This window comes from Lithobates pipiens, unplaced genomic scaffold (assembly GCF_037356315.1).
Source record: "Lithobates pipiens isolate NorthernLeopardFrog02 unplaced genomic scaffold, aLitPip1_a1.2 Scaffold_24, whole genome shotgun sequence".
NCBI classification, from domain to species: domain Eukaryota; kingdom Metazoa; phylum Chordata; class Amphibia; order Anura; family Ranidae; genus Lithobates; species Lithobates pipiens.
In genome coordinates this window covers 8,583,720-8,599,577 of record NW_027507786.1, presented here as the reverse complement: position 1 = coordinate 8,599,577, position 15,858 = coordinate 8,583,720, and the positions used below count along the sequence as shown (strand labels likewise).

Genomic DNA, 15,858 nt, shown 5'->3' with positions numbered 1-15,858 from the left:
GCCTGGTATGGACTTAAAGGGAACCCCAACGCCGAAAAAAATCGGCGTGGGGGGTCCCCCAAAGTCCACAACAGACCCTTGTCCGAGCACGCTACCCGGCCGGCCAGGAAAGGGGGGCGAGCGAGCACCCCCCCCCCTCCTGAGCCGTACCAGGCCGCGTGCCCTCAACATGGTGCCCCAAAGCACCTTGTCCCCATGTTGATGAGGACAAGGGCCTCTTCCCGACAACCCTGGCCGTTGGTTGTCGGGGTCTGCGGACGGGGGGGGTTATCGGAATCCGGGAGCCCCCTTTAATAAGGGGGCCCCCGGATACCGGCCCCCCACCCTATGTGAAGGAGTATGGGGTACAATGTACCCCTACCCATTCACCTGTAAAATAAAGTACAAAAAAAACACAACACACAAGATAAAATACTTTATTGCACAGCTCTGGGGGTCTTCCGTCTTCGGGGGTCTTCTCACCGGACTCCTCCACTATCTTCTTGTAGCTCTTTTGCTAGCGGAGGAGTCCGGCTTTCTTCCTCGCCGCCGGCCTCTTCTCCCGACTTCGGGGGTCTTGTCCCCCTCTTCGGCTCTTCTGCCAGGCCACCGCTCCTTCTTATAGCTCTTTTACAGGCGGTGGCCCGGTCTTCTGTCGCCGCCGCCGCCTTCCGTTCTTCTTCTTCTTCTCCTGGAGATGTTGACTCGACGCTCTCTCCGGCCACAATGCCAGGGACGCGCTGCGCGGCCACTTATATGGGGACAAGGGGCGGTGTCACATGGCTTTATGTCACATGGGTTGGTGTCACATGGTGACCCCGCCCCCTTACGATGTCACAGTCCCCATGTGACATCAACCCATGTGACCAACCCATGTGACATAAAGCCATGTGACACCGCCCCTTGTCCCTATATAAGTGGCAGCGCAGGGCGTCCCTGGCATTGCGGCCGGAGAGATCGTCGAGTCAACATCTCCTGGAGAAGAAGAAGCACAGAAGGCGGCGGCGGCGGCCACATGGGTTGGTCACATGGGTTGATGTCACATGGGGACTGTGACATCGTAAGGGGGCGGGGTCACCATGTGACACCAACCCATGTGACATAAAGCCATGTGACACCGCCCCTTGTCCCTATATAAGTGGCCGCGCAGCGCGTCCCTGGCATTGTGGCCGGAGAGAGCGTCGAGTCAACATCTCCAGGAGAAGAAGAAGAAGAAGAACGGAAGGCGGCGGCGGCGACAGAAGACCGGGCCACCGCCTGTAAAAGAGCTATAAGAAGGCGCGGTGGCCAGCAGAAGAACCGAAGAGGGGGACAAGACCCCCGAAGTCGGGAGAAGAGGCCGGCGGCGAGGAAGAAAGCCGGACTCCTCCGCTAGCAAAAGAGCTACAAGATAGCGGAGGAGTCCGGCGAGAAGACCCCCGAAGACGGAAGACCCCCGGAGCTGTGCAATAAAGTATTTTATCTCGTGTGTTGTGTTTTTTTGTACTTTATTTTACAGGTGAATGGGTAGGGGTACATTGTACCCCATACTCATTCACATAGGGTGGGGGGCCGGTATCCGGGGGCCCCCTTATTAAAGGGGGCTCCCGGATTCCGATAAGCCCCCCGCCCGCAGACCCCGACAACCAACGGCCAGGGTTGTCGGGAAGAGGCCCATGTCCTCATCAACATGGGGACAAGGTGCTTTGGGGTGGGGGGGCCGCGTGGCCCCCCTTCCCCAAGGCACCCCCCCATGTTGAGGGCACGCGGCCTGGTACGGCTCAGGAGGGGGGCGCTCGCTCGCCCCCCTTTCCTGGCCGGCCGGGTAGCGTGCTCGGACAAGGGTCTGTTGTGGACTTGGGGGGGACCCCCACGCCGTTTTTTTTCGGCGTTGGGGGTTCCCCTTTAAGTCCATACCAGGCGGCGGGGCCAGCGACGTCTCCTTCGCGGGCCCCGCCTACCTGGAGACGCGCTCGAAATGAGCGGACTTTCCTCCGCGTGTGTGGGCGAGTCCGTTCATTTCGGAAGTACGGCGGATAGTACGGCGGACTTAGTACGCCGCATTAGTCTGCTGAAAAAGTGCCGTGTGTGGGCAAGTAGCCCGTTCGGAAATTCCGACGGACAGTCTGGCGGACGTCCGTCAGACTAAGTACGTCGGACAGACGGCTACGTGTGTACGCGGCTTAAAATGACAAAGGGACAAATGTCCAGTCAACATTTGCTGTGCAAATCTTCAATAGATAGACCCCCCTAATTCACAAACCTCCCTTTAACCCTAATGCCGGGCCATAGACGATTCGAAAAGGTTAACCGGCTGAGATTCCAACCATGTATCGGCAACTTGAATATACTCAAGGTGATCAATTGATCAACTTGGGAAACCTCCAGCCTGCAGGATTTTACATGCGATTATCGCTAGTGTCTGTTATGGCGGTGAAGGGGAGAGGGGGCTTGGTCACTGCACATTTATATGTGCAACTAACAGGATTCCATTTTTTTTTCTATTAAAATAACAACATGTTATATTTACCTGATGTGTGTAATGGTTTTGCACAGAGCAGCCTCGATCCTTCTTTTCTGGGATCCACCAGTGCTCCTGGCTCCTTTCCCCGCCATAAGCCCCCCATTGGAAGCTGCTTGCTATGGCGGCACTCGTGCATGCTCGCTTCCGAGCCGGGCTCTTTGAATCTATTCAGACATACAACTCGGCTCAGCCCTGCCCCCCCCCCTCCCCCCTCTGCTCACAGGTTTTGACTGACAGCAGCAAGGGCCAATGGCTCCCACTGCTCTCAGCCAAGCCTATGAGAGCCGGGAGAGGGGAGAAGAAATGTTGCAGAGCGCTGGATCCAGATTGAGCTCAGGTGAGTATTTAGGGGGGGGGGGACAGCGGGGGGAGAGCTGCACTTAAAAGTTTTTTTTTTACTTTGAGGCATACCTTTACACCTTTTCAACCACTTATGCCCCATACACGCGGTCGGATTTTCCGACGGAAAATGTGCGATCGGATCATGTTGTCGGAAAATCCGACTGTGTGTGGGCTCCATCTGGCTTTATGCGACGCACAAGGTTTGAGAGCTGGATCTAAAATTTTCCGACAACAAAATCCGATCGCATAAATTCCGATCGCATGTAGACAATTCCGACGGACAAAGTACCACGCATGCTTAGAATAAACTAAGAGGCGAAAGCTATTGGTTACTGGCCCGTTTACAGTCCCGATGTACATGTTTGACGTCACCTCGTTCAGAACGATCGGATTTTCCGACAACTTTGTGTGACCATGTGTATGCAACACAAGTTTCGGCCAAAATCCGGTGGAAAAAAAATCAGACGTATTTTGTGGTCAGAATGTCCGGGCGTGTGTATGGGTCATTAAACTTCTTGTTTGCATACTTACCTCTCCTCCAGCACTGGAATCCTCAGCTCCAAAAAGCAATACTCTGTGCAGCTCTAATGCCGCGTACACATGAGCGGAATGTCCAACAGAAAAGGTCAGACAGAAGCTTTTCATTGTATATTCCGATCGTGTGTATGCCCCATTGGACTTTTTCGGGACTTTTTTTTTCCCGAAAATTCTGATGGACCTAGAAATAGAGCATGTTTTAAAGTGGTTGTAAACCCTTACAACACACTTTGACCTACAGGTAAGCCTAGATTAAGGCTTACCTGTAGGTCCAAGAAATATCTCCTAAACCTACACGGTTTAGGAGATATTTGCCGAAAGACAGGCACCGACGAGTGACGTCATCACGGCTTCGCCGAATGACAGCGGCGGAGCGGCGAGACCCACCGAGAAGATGGATGCGCCGGACTACAGGGGACAGCGGTGACATCGCTGGCTCCTGTGTCAGGTAAGTGACACATAATGGGCTACAATGTGATGCATAGTAGTCCATTATGCTTTACCTTTGCAGGGAATCAAAGAGGAAGTAAACTCATCAGGGTTTACTTCCTCTATAAATATTACCGATGGAACCAATTCCTATCGGGAAAACCGCTCATCTGTATGCTGTTCCGAAGGAACAAAAACGACGCATGTTCTGAAGCAAGTATGGGATGGAAGCTATTGGCTACTGGCTATTGAACTTCCTTTTTCTATTCCCGTCGTATGTACTGTACGTCACCGCGTTCTTAACGATCGGACTTTGGTTGATCATGTGTAGGCAATACAGTTTCGGCGGAACTCCATCGGAAAAACATTTGGAGTTTATTCAGATGGAAAAACCTGTCGTGTGTACGCGGCATTACTCTCCCAGAAACTTTCTCTATGAACCCAAACCTAACAGTAACTCTTATTACAGCAGGTAAGATAAGTATGGAAAAAGTCACCATTTTTCTAGGTAAATATATTTCTAAAGGTGCTTTTGACATTAAATTTTCACCACATGTCGGTAACAACACGTGTAATCCATACATACAAAGACACCAAAACAAATAGGTTCAGAAATGAAGTTGTGTGTAATAAAATGGAATGACACAGGGAAAAAGTATTGACAATATGAAGAGAGGGAGGTGCAAAAAGACATGGAAAGCCAAGGCATCAGCTGAAATCTATCAGTAATTAGAAAGCAATCCCGCCTCTTGCCACTGCAAATGAATATCAGCTGGTTCAGTCTCAACTGATGGCCTATAAAAAGGTGTCTCATTACCGAGGTGCCTGTCACGTACCTTCTAGTAGCGAGCCCGGATTGCGGAGAGAGGCCTCCCTTACGACTCCCACTACCGGTTTCCTGGCATGTAACAGGGAACACAGGAGTAAGGAGGGGTACAGGTGCCTGGCAGGATCAACAGATGGGTAGGATGGGTAGGTGAAGTTCAGTGGAGCAGGTAATCACAGTGAATGGATCAGCAGGTAGTTTATAGCAGATAACACGGTTCAATGGAGCAGGTAACTTGGTGATAAGCAGTGCAGGGAAGCAGGCAACTTGTAGCAGGTGAACAGTGCAATATACACAAGTACTTGCAGCAGATAAACAGTTCAATATGAGCAGGCACTTGCAGCAGGTGAACAGTTCAATAAGACAGGTGACTTGAAGCAGATGAACAGTGCAATATGACAAGTGGCTTGAAGCAGACAAACAGCGCAATATAAGCAGGTACTTGCAGCAGATAAGCAGTTCAATATGAGCAGGCACTTACAGCAGGTGAACAGTTCAATACAAGCAGGTTACTTGCAGCAGATAAGCAGTTCAGTATAAGCAGGTTACTTGCAGCAGATGACACAGTTCAGTATAAGCAGGTTCACCTTTAGCAGACGGATGGTCAAAGCAAGCCAGAATCGTCACAACAAGCCAGGGTCGGGTGCAGGCCGATAGCAGATGGGTCACAGGCAGGCCGGGTCAAACAGGAACAAACAATACGGATCAGGTCTCACAGGTATAACGCTGTAGAGCAGACAGCAAAGACTATTGGCAAGAGGCTAGTTTAAATAGGCCGTTTGGCGCCAACACGGACGCACGCACGCGACCGCGCACGTGCCCGCGCACCTGTGTACAAACGTAAGGGCGTTCGTACGATCGTGCGTACCCGCGACGATCGTAAATCAGAAGACCTGGAGGACAATCTCTTCATGCGATTTTCATGACAGTGCCACACAAGAAACATCTCATGATGGGTAAAAGCAAAGAGCTCTCTCAAGACCTTCGCAAATTTATTGTTGCAAAACACACTGATGGCATTGGTTACAGAAGGATTTATAAACTTCTGAATGTTCCAGTGAGCACTGTTGGGGCCATAATACGGAAGTGGAGAGAACATCATTTCACCATAAACCGGCCACTACCAGGTGCTCCTCGCAAGATTTCTGGCAGAGGAATGAGAAGCATTATCAGAAGAGTTGTCCAAGAGCCACTTGTGGAGAGCTTCAGAAAGGCCTGAAATTAGCGGGTACAATTGTTTTAAAGAAAACAATAAGTAATGCACTCGCCTGCCGGTGGCCTGTATGCACGCTCACCACGCAAGACTCCACTGCTGAAAAAGCATGTTGAAGCTCATTTAACCACTTCAGGACCGCCGTATTTCCAATGTATGTCAACACAATGGCACAGGCAGGCACAATCACGTAGATGTACGTGCCTGCCTTCCAGCGGGTGGGGGGTCCGATCGGACCCCCTCCCGCTGGATACGGCGGTCCGGTTCGCTCCAGGAGCGCTCCGTGATGAGGGGATGGCCGTTGGTTTTCGGCCACCCCCTCTGGATCGCTCCTGGCCAATGAGAAGCTTCCTCCCACTGTGTATTGTTTACACAGGAAGGAGGAAGTGATGTCATTCTCCTCGGGGCGGTCTTTTTGACCGGACTACGAGGAGAAGACTAATAGTAAGTGTGCACCAACACTACACTGACATGTAGGTACACACAGGCACACAAACCCCCCCCCGATCCCCTCCCCCCCCCAGTCACAGTGTCACTGATTGCATTGATCATTTCTTTACTGATCAATGCATTCAGTGTCAGTTGTGACAGTAAAAACTGTCAGGACAGTTAGTGTTAGGTCCAGGGTAGCCCCCTATCACCCCCCAATAAAGATTTAACCCCCTGATTGCCCCTAGAGTTAACCCTTTCACCCCCTTTTGCCAGTGTCACTAAGCGATCATTTTTCTGATCGCTGCATGTGTCGCTAGGTAGCTAGTTATTTTTTTAGGTTCACCGCCAGGTTTTTATATCGCTAGGTACCCCGATATACTACCCAATAATGGTTTTAACCCCCTGATTGCCACTAGTTAACCCTTTCACCCCCTTTTGCCAGTGTCACTAAGCGATCGTTTTTCTGATCGCTGCATTAGTGTCGCTACAGTCGCTAGGTAGCTAGTTATTTTTTTAGGTTCACCGCCAGGTTTTTATAGCGCTAGGTACCCCGATATACTACCCAATAATGTTTTTAACCCCCTGATTGCCGCTAGTTAACCCTTTCACCCCCTTTTGCCAGTGTCACTAAGCGATCATTTTTCTGATCGCTGCATGTGTCGCTAGGTAACTAGTTATTTTTTTAGGTTCACCGCCAGGTTTTTATAGCGTTAGGTACCCCGATATACTACCCAATAATGGTTTTAACCCCCTGATTGCCGCTAGTTAACCCTTTCACCCCCTTTTGCCAGTGTCACTAAGCGATCATTTTTCTGATCGCTGCATGTGTCGCTAGGTAGCTAGTTATTTTTTTAGGTTCACCGCCAGGTTTTTATAGCGCTAGGTACCCCGATATACTACCCAATAATGGTTTTAACCCCCTGATTGCTGCTAGTTAACCCTTTCACCCCCTTTCACCAGCGATCACAGTATAAGTGTCACTGGTGACGCTGGTTAGCCAGTTAGTTATTTAGGTTCCCCGTCAGGTTTTTATATAGCGCCAGGGACCCCCATATACTACCTAATAAAAATTTGAACCCCCTGATTGCCCCTAGTTAACCCTTTCACCACTGATCACCGTATAAGTGTTACGGGTGACTCTGGTTAGTTTGTTTTTTATAGCATCAGGGCACCCACCATTTATTACCCAATAAAGGTTTAACCCCCTGATCACCCGGCGGGTGATATCAATTAGGTTTTAGGGTCAGGGTCTGCGTCGCCCCAGGCAGCGCTAGGTTAGTGCCAGTACCGCTAACACCCACACGCAAAGCATACACCTCCCGTAGTGCTATAGAATCTGAACAGATCAATATCTGATCTGATCAGATCTATACTAGCGTCCCCAGCAGTTTAGGGTTCCAAAAAAACGCATTGTTAGCGGGATCAGCCCAGATACCTGCTAGCACCTGCGTTTTGCCCCTCTGCCCAGCCCACCCAAGTGCAGTTTCGATCGATCACTGTCACTTACAAAACACTAAACACATAACTGCAGCGATCGCAGAGTCAGGCCTGATCCCTGCCATCGCTAACAGGTTTTTTGGTAGCATTTTATATTTAAATCCGGAAGGCAGTGCTTGGGTTTCGGGGTTCCGTACGTGGCTAGGCTCCCAAAAAGTCCCCCACATGTGGTATCCCCGTACTCGGGAGAAGCAGCAGAATTTATTTTGGGGTGTAATTTGACTTCTGCCCATAGCATGTGTGAGCAATATATCATTTAGTGACAACTTTGTGCAAAAAAAAAAAAAAGTTTGTAATATTCCCGCAACTTTTGGCAAAATATAAAATATTCCATGGACTCAACATGCCTCTCAGTAAATAGCTTGGGGTGTCTACTTTCCAAAATGGGGTCATTTGGGGGGGTTTTGTGCTATTTTGACATTTTATGGCCTTCGAAACTGTGAAAGGTAGTGAGGAGTTAAATCAAAAATTTGCACCCTTAGAAATCCTGAAGGTGGTGATTGGTTTTCGGGGTGCCGTGCGCGACTAGACTCCCAAAAAGTCCCACACATGTGGTATCCCCGTACTCAGGAGAAGCAGCAGAATGTATTTTGGGGTGTCATTTCACATATGCCCATAGCATGTGTGAGCAATATATCATTTAGTGACAACTTTGTGCAAAAAAAAAAAAGTTTGTAATATTCCCGCAACTTGTGGCAAAATATAAAATATTCCATGGACTCAACATGCCTCTCAGTAAATAGCTTGGGGTGTCTACTTTCCAAAATGGGGTCATTTTGGGGGGTTTTGTGCTATTTTGGCATTTTATGGCCTTCGAAACTGTGATAGGTAGTGAGGAGTTAAATCAAAAATTTGCACCCTTAGAAATCCTGAAGGTGGTGATTGGTTTTCGGGGTGCCGTGCGCGACTAGACTCCCAAAAAGTTCCACACACGTGGTATCGCCATACTCGGGAGAAGTAGCGGAATATATTTTGGGGTGCAATTCCACATATAACCATGGCATGTGTGAGCAATATATCATTTAGTGACAACTTTTTGTAAAAAATTTTTATTTTTTTTGTCATTATTCAATCCTTTAGGACAAAAAAAAGAAATATTCAATGGGCTCAACATACCCATCAGCAATTTCCTTGGGGTGTCTACTTTCCAAAATGGGGTCATTTGGGGGGGTTTGTACTGCCCTGCCATTTTAGCACCTCAAGAAATGAGATCGGCAGTCATAAATTAAATGCTGTGTAAATTCCAGAAAATGTACTCTAGTTTGTAGACGCTATAACTTTTGCGCAAACCAAAAAATATACGCTTATTGACATTTTTTTTACTAAAGACATGTGGCTGAATAAATTTTGCCCTCAATGTATGACTAAAATTTAGTTTATTCGATTTTTCTTATAACAAAAAGAAGAAAATATCTTTTTTTTTCAAAATTTTCGCTCTTTTTCCAGTTATATCGCAAAAAAAAAAAATCGCAGAGGCAATCAAATACCATCAAAAGAAAGCTCTATTTGTGGGAAGAAAAGGACGCAAATTTCGTTTGGGTGCAATATTGCAAAAAGACCTCTGGTCCTTAAGGTGTTTATTGGTCCGGAGCTGAAGTGGTTAAAGTTTGCTGCACAATATTTAGACAAGCCTGTGAAATACTGGGAGGATATAGCCTGGTTAGATGAGACCACATTTGAACACTTTGGATACCATAACCCACACCATGTTTGGAGGTCAGATGGCACATCACCCCAAAAGCACCCCCATACCAACAGGCTTGGAGGTGGGAACATCATGGTGGGGGCGGGGCTGTTTTTCAGTATACGGTACTGGTAAACTTCATACCATTGAAGGAAGCATGAATGGGAAAATGTACAAAGACATTCCTGATAAAAATCTGCTGCCATCTACCAGGATGATGAAGATGAAATGAGGGAGGACATTTCAGCAAGACAATCATCCCAAAACACAAAGCCAAGGAAACTCCCAATTGGTTTCAAAGAAAGAAAATAAAGCTGCTAGAATGGCCCAGCCAATCAAATGACTTGTATCCAATAAAAAATCTATGGAAAGAACTAAAGATCAGAGGTCATAGAAGAGGTCCACAGAACCTTCAAGATTTGAAGACTGCTTGTGTGGAAGAACGGGCCAAAATCACACCTGAGCAACGCATGCGACTAGTTCCTCCATACAAGAGGCGTCTTGAAGCCGTCATTACCAACAAAGGATTTTGTACCAAGTATTAAATACATTTCAGTTAGCGTTCAATACTTTTTTCCTGTGTCATTCCATTTTATAACACAGAACTTAATTTCTGGACTTATTTGTTTTAGTGTCTTTGTATATATGGATTGCATGGGTTGTTACCGACATGTGAGGAAAATTTCATGTCTATAGTACCTATAGAAATATATTTACCTAGAAAAATGGTGACATGTTGAATACCTATTTTACCTGCTGTATATCCTTTAACTGTCATACTAAGACCCCTTTCACACTGCGCCACCCATAGCATCGGCGGTAAAACTCTGCTATTTTTAGTGGCGTTTTACCGTCGGATTTGCGTCGCTTGCCAGCGGAAGGGGTTAAAACCGGCCGCAATAGCGGCGTTTTGCCAGCGGTATAGCTGCACTACCCCAGCGATGGAGGAGCGGTAAACACTCGGTTCTCCCTCTCCTTCACCGCTCCAAAGAAGCTGCTGGCAGGACTTCTCCTGAAGTCCTGCCAGTGCCCCGCTCCAGTGTGGAAAGCCCTTGGGCTTTTACACTGGAGACACTGGTGCAGCTGTTTGAGGGCGGATTGCAGGTGCTATTTTTAACGCTATAGCGCCTGCAAAATGCCCTCAGTGTGAAAGGGGTCTAAACCTCCCTGTAATAATAACACTAACCCTTCCTGTAACCCTCTACATGGAGAAATAAAAAATAATTTAATAATCATTTGGGAAGTAAGGCTCTAGGTGCAATGCCGTCAAATCTGACCTTGAAATGCCTAGAAGGACACCCTTCCAGAGCTTCTGTTTTCCACCCAGGCATCATATGTTTTGATGCTGTTTACAATGGTCTTGTTCTTAGAGATCTGTTCTGGGAATAAGAGCCACTGAGTCATGTGAATAAGCAGACCAAGTATTTATATTCCCACCTGCTCTAAAGCTCTTTGATGTCTTCCACACACAGAGAAAGAAGTCATTTTCCATTGAACCTTGTCATTTTTTTGTTTTGTTTTGCAAAGCACGATTCTGTATTTTAAGCCTTCCTTAAAGCGGAGCTCCACCAAAAAGGTGAAGCTCTGCTTGTTTGCCCCCTTCTTCCCACCGCTACCAAATTTGGCACCTTTTTTGGGGGGAGCCTGTATCTGGTTTTGACAGGTACCCGACCCAATTTCCAGCTGACTTCACCACGGGGAAGTCAGCAGGACGTTCGGCCCCCCTCCTCCTTTCCCTGTCGCCGGGCCATTTACAAAGCGCAGCGTGCTTCACGCATGCGCAGTAGGGAACCAGCTGTGAAGCCACAAGGATTCACTGACGGATTCCCTTAGCCAGGATTGAAAAATCGGCCTGGGTGAGGACACCGGTGGATTCCTGGATAGGTAAGTGTCCTAAGATAAAAAGTCAGCAGCTACAGTATTTGTAGCTGCTGACTTTTAATTTTTTTTCTGAAGGAGCCCGGAGCTCCACTTTAACAGAATTCCATATATGTTAGAAAATAGCCATCCATTGTAATATATTGCTTTCATGCTCCTTTGTCTAGAAGCTGGATGATGAGGAGTTGAAGGAAGAGGACCTCGAATATCTACATCATCTGGAAAATTCTCTTTTGAATACCAAAGACAAGCCAAGTGACCGAAAGAAAAAAGAATCAAAGAAACACAAGAAATCAAAATTGTCTTCTGATGGGTCATTAGGATCTCCCAAACTTGAAATAGATGATGTCAGCCCTGTAAGTGACACCTCCTTTAAAAGCAGCTCATCAAAGAAGAAAGGGTCTCAGGTGGAATTTTTGGAGAATGTTCCTCCACAGGAAGACAGCCAATCTAACAAAGTTCCTGACCCATCTTCCATCAAAGTGAAGAAGGAAAAGAAAAAAAAGCATGAAGTTAATTTTGAATCCTTAGGCTCTTCGTTACAATGCAAAGATGTGGAGAATGTCAACCTTTTGGGTGATTCGTCCATTAAAAGTAGCTCATCAAAGAAGAAGGGTAAACGATCTGCCCCGGAAAGCTTGGAGAACTTTCCGCTACAGGAAAATAGCCAAGCTGACAAAATACCTGACTTGTCTTCTGTCAAGGTGAGGAAAGAAAAGAAGAAAACCCGGGAAGTTCATTTTGAATCACTGCTTCCAAATAATTGTTCTCCATCGGATCAAGAACCCACTCCAGAAGGGTGGTCCTCCCGAAACAAATTAAAGCGTCACCGACAAGTAGAATCATTGAGATGTTCATTGTCTTCTCCTCAAAATCTACCCAAGGCTTTCTTGGAGGACAAAACTGGGGTTTTCGGCAAAGTTGAAGATACAAACACAGTTTGTGATCACAGTCAAGATCTGTTTATAACTCAGATGAAGTTTTTGCCGAATGGACTTTCGAGTTGTAGTGAAGAGTCACCACCTCTTGGTCAGAAAAGGCAAGATGGTGGAGTCATGAAACATAGGAGAAGTCAAAACTCTTCCTGTGAAATACAGCCGCTGTCTCATTCCTTGCCGAAGAGCGAAGATAATTCATGTGAGATGCAAGACAGTGGTGGAAACTCGAAGGATAAGTCAACTCAGACTGACAACCTTTTTACTTACCTTTCGTTGATGACCTACCTGAAGAAAGTCAAGGTGCTGGAGGCTTGCTCCAAGAAGCCTCTTGATCTTCGCCTGCAGTCTCGAACCAGGGCTATAGGCTCACGCAGAGGTCTTGTCAATGACAATGAGGTCATTATAATAGGATCTTCTCCAGACCTCAAAGCCTCAAGAAAGGCTATCAAGGGACAAATCATTTTGAGCCCACCACAGCCTTTTGATAATTCAAAGTTTGTTCAGACCATCCTAAATTCATCATATTATTTCAAAGGTAAAGGAGAGAATGACCAACTGACTCCCATCACACCGTTGCTAAAGATGAAGAAAAAGCACAAGAAAAAAGGCAAAAAATCTAAGTCATAAAGGATACTGCAAGTGTCCTCTAACTTTTGTCATACATTTACATAGGTTATCCACCAGAGAATGATATTTTCATTAAGGTTTTTCAGTATTTCAGAATACCTACCAGTATTCACTCAATGATACTTTACTTAAAGGACATTTCAGTTTAACCAGAACTTTTTTGATGCCCTTTTGAACAACAGTGGTAGAAAGGAATGATATAACTAAAAGATATTGGTCTCTTGTCTAATATAATACAAGCTTGTATTATAAATTTATATCTTGGCTGCATCTGACCAATGTTTAGGGCTGGTGATTGGCTGCTCAGTACTTAGCCTGGAGAGCAAGGACCTCTGTCACATGTTTCCCTATAAATGAATGTTTGCCTGTAGTGGTGGATTGGGACAGCCAAATACAGGTTCACTTTAAAGTGCAAATGTATTCATAGAAATTGTATTCTGTACATAAGAGAGATGCTATCAGTAGTTTATTTTAAGGGTTTTAGATAATTTTAAATAGTCGTATACTATATTAATTAAACCAGACCATGTCTCACTAGCTAAGCCCACCTTGTGTTGTTTTAGTCTCACAACACCCTGAAGTCCCAACTGCTGAATCCTGGGCCATTCTGATTGCTCATAGTTACCTCTGGGCATTGTTGACGTTTGCCCACTCCCTACTTCCTCCCTATTGACCCATCACTGTGAGGTCAAGGCCATAATTCTGCCTTTTTATAGCTGTGTCAAAGTTTGCCCACTTCCTACCTCCTCCTTAATTGCCCATCACTGCAAGGTCAAAATCTGTCTCTTTAGGGCATTGTCAAAATTTGCCCACTCCCACCCTCCTCCTTCCTAATGACCTATCACTGTGAAGTTGAGGTCAAAGCTCCATCTTTTTACGGTATTGTCAGAGTTTGCCCACTCCCTACCTCCTCCCTATTGACCCATCACTGTGAGGTCAAGGTCAAAGCTTCATCTCTTTAGAGCATTGTCAAAATTTGCCTGTTCCCTCTTTCCCCATTGGCCCATCACTGTGATGTCAAGGTCAAAGTGCCATCTCTTTAGGGTCATGTCAAAGTTTGCCCACTCCCTCCCTCCTCCCTAGTGGCCCATCACTGTGATGTCAAGGTCAAAGCTCCATCTCTTCAGGGCCATGTCAAAGTTTGCCTGCCTCCTCCCTCCTCTCTATTGACCTATCACTTTGAGGTCAAGGTCAAAGCTCCATCTCTTTAGGGCAGTGTCTAAGTTTGCCTACTCCTTCCTTCCCTTTGTCCCATCACTGTGATGTCAAGATCAAAGCTTTGTCTCTTTAGGGCATTGTCAAAGTTTGTCTAATTCCTCCTCCCTTTTGGCCCATCACTGTGATGTCTTGGTCAAAATGCTGTCTCTTGACGGAATCGTCAAAGGTTGCCTGCTCCCTCTTCCCTATTATCCTATCACTTTTTGAGGTAAGGTCAAAGCTTCCTCTCTTTAGGGCAGTGTTAGTTTGCCCACTCCCTTCCTTCCTCGGACCATAACTGATATCAAGGTTTTAAAGATGTCACAGTACCCATTAGGGGGTTTTCCCCTTGCTTCCTGCAAGGCCCCCAAGACAAAGTGAGTAAATCATACAGATATTTTGTTAACCATAGTGGGGGAGGGTGAGAACTTCTGTTGTATTTTTATTGCCGTCTGTCTCCACTTTGGGTAGATCTCAGTTTTGGTTAGGTTACCAGCAAAAGAAGTGAGCTGCAGTCTTCAGAATAGGACCAACAGATGGTAAGACAGTTCCTCATGCTAATCAAAATAAAATATATATTACCAAAAGTATTGGGATACCTACCTTTACACATGCATGAACTTTAATGGCATCCCAGTCTTAGTCCGTAGGGTTCAATATTGAAATTGGCCCACCCTTTGCAGCTATAAAAACTCCAACTCTTCTGGGAAGACTGTCCACAAGGTTGTGTATGGGGAATGTTTGACCATTCTTCCAGAAGCACATTTGGGAGGTCAGGCACTGATGTTTGGACGAGAAGGTAATTGGTAATATAGTGCATATATTTTGGTTGGAGTTGGGTTTTAAAGTTGTTACTAATGATTTTTAAAGGTTGAAGCGGTTCAAGTGTTTCCAGTAGATGGGGTCTGCTTGGTGGTTCACAAGAGATGGACTTGTTGGGTGAGGTGGCACCACTGATACAACTTCGCTGAGTATCCTTGGCGGAACCCACCCCTAACAACCAATCCATCTCAGCCTGGCTGCGTACATCTCACATATATCCATGGCCACTGAAAGCTGCAGAGCGAATATTAGAGAATCACTAACTGGCCCCCTTCGTGAAGTGAAGGGAATGTATCTCTTTCTTGCAAAACTCACATTTTCACTTCTTTCCGAAGACATCAGATTGCAAGCGCATTCCCAGACTATTGGTCGTTATAAGTTTTAAATGTTCTATTGTTTCTTTTTGTGTACTTTTTTTTTATCAGCTCTATTTTTTATGGCGCTGGATAAATTTGTTTGTATTTTTATATAAATTATATATATTTAATAAAAAAAAAAGAAAAACATTACTGTGAGCTGTATTTAGTCATTAAAAGCTGATGTTTCCATTTTGGGTACAGCCCTATGGAATATGTCAGAGCTATACAAATGTAAAATTTTGTGACTGAGGTGGGTGTATTAGAGTGTAAGCTTCCCAGGTGCAGAGACTGATGTGAATGATACAGGGTTCTTTGCACAGTGCTGCAGACTATGTTGGAGCCATAAAAAAATAAAATAATAGTCTGTGACTGTAGGGGACAGAGTGTAAGCTCCTCTGGTGCAGTAACCGATGTGAGTGGCTTAGAGTTCTCTGTGCAGTACCGCAGAACATCTCAGAGCTCTACAAAAATATAATAAAAATGGTGTTTGACTGAGATGGGTATATTAGAGTGTACTTTTTTTTTTAATTAAAAAATTAAACAAACCATAGCCCTTGTACACACGGTCGGACATTCCGATGGAAAATGTCTGATC

At 46.0% G+C, this 15,858-nt stretch overlaps 1 protein-coding gene across 1 annotated transcript in view; it reads left to right on the top strand.

The window, feature by feature from the left end:
- The window catches only part of LOC143929648 (uncharacterized), a 16,055-nt gene extending 737 nt beyond the window's left edge, over nt 1-15,318 (top strand). The window contains exon 2 of the mRNA XM_077453561.1: nt 11,488-15,318. Within this exon, the coding sequence (XP_077309687.1) occupies nt 11,488-12,885 (1,398 nt within the window). The 3' untranslated portion in view covers nt 12,886-15,318. The remainder of the gene's footprint in view (nt 1-11,487) is intronic.
- The last annotated feature ends 540 nt before the right edge of the window (nt 15,319-15,858 follow it).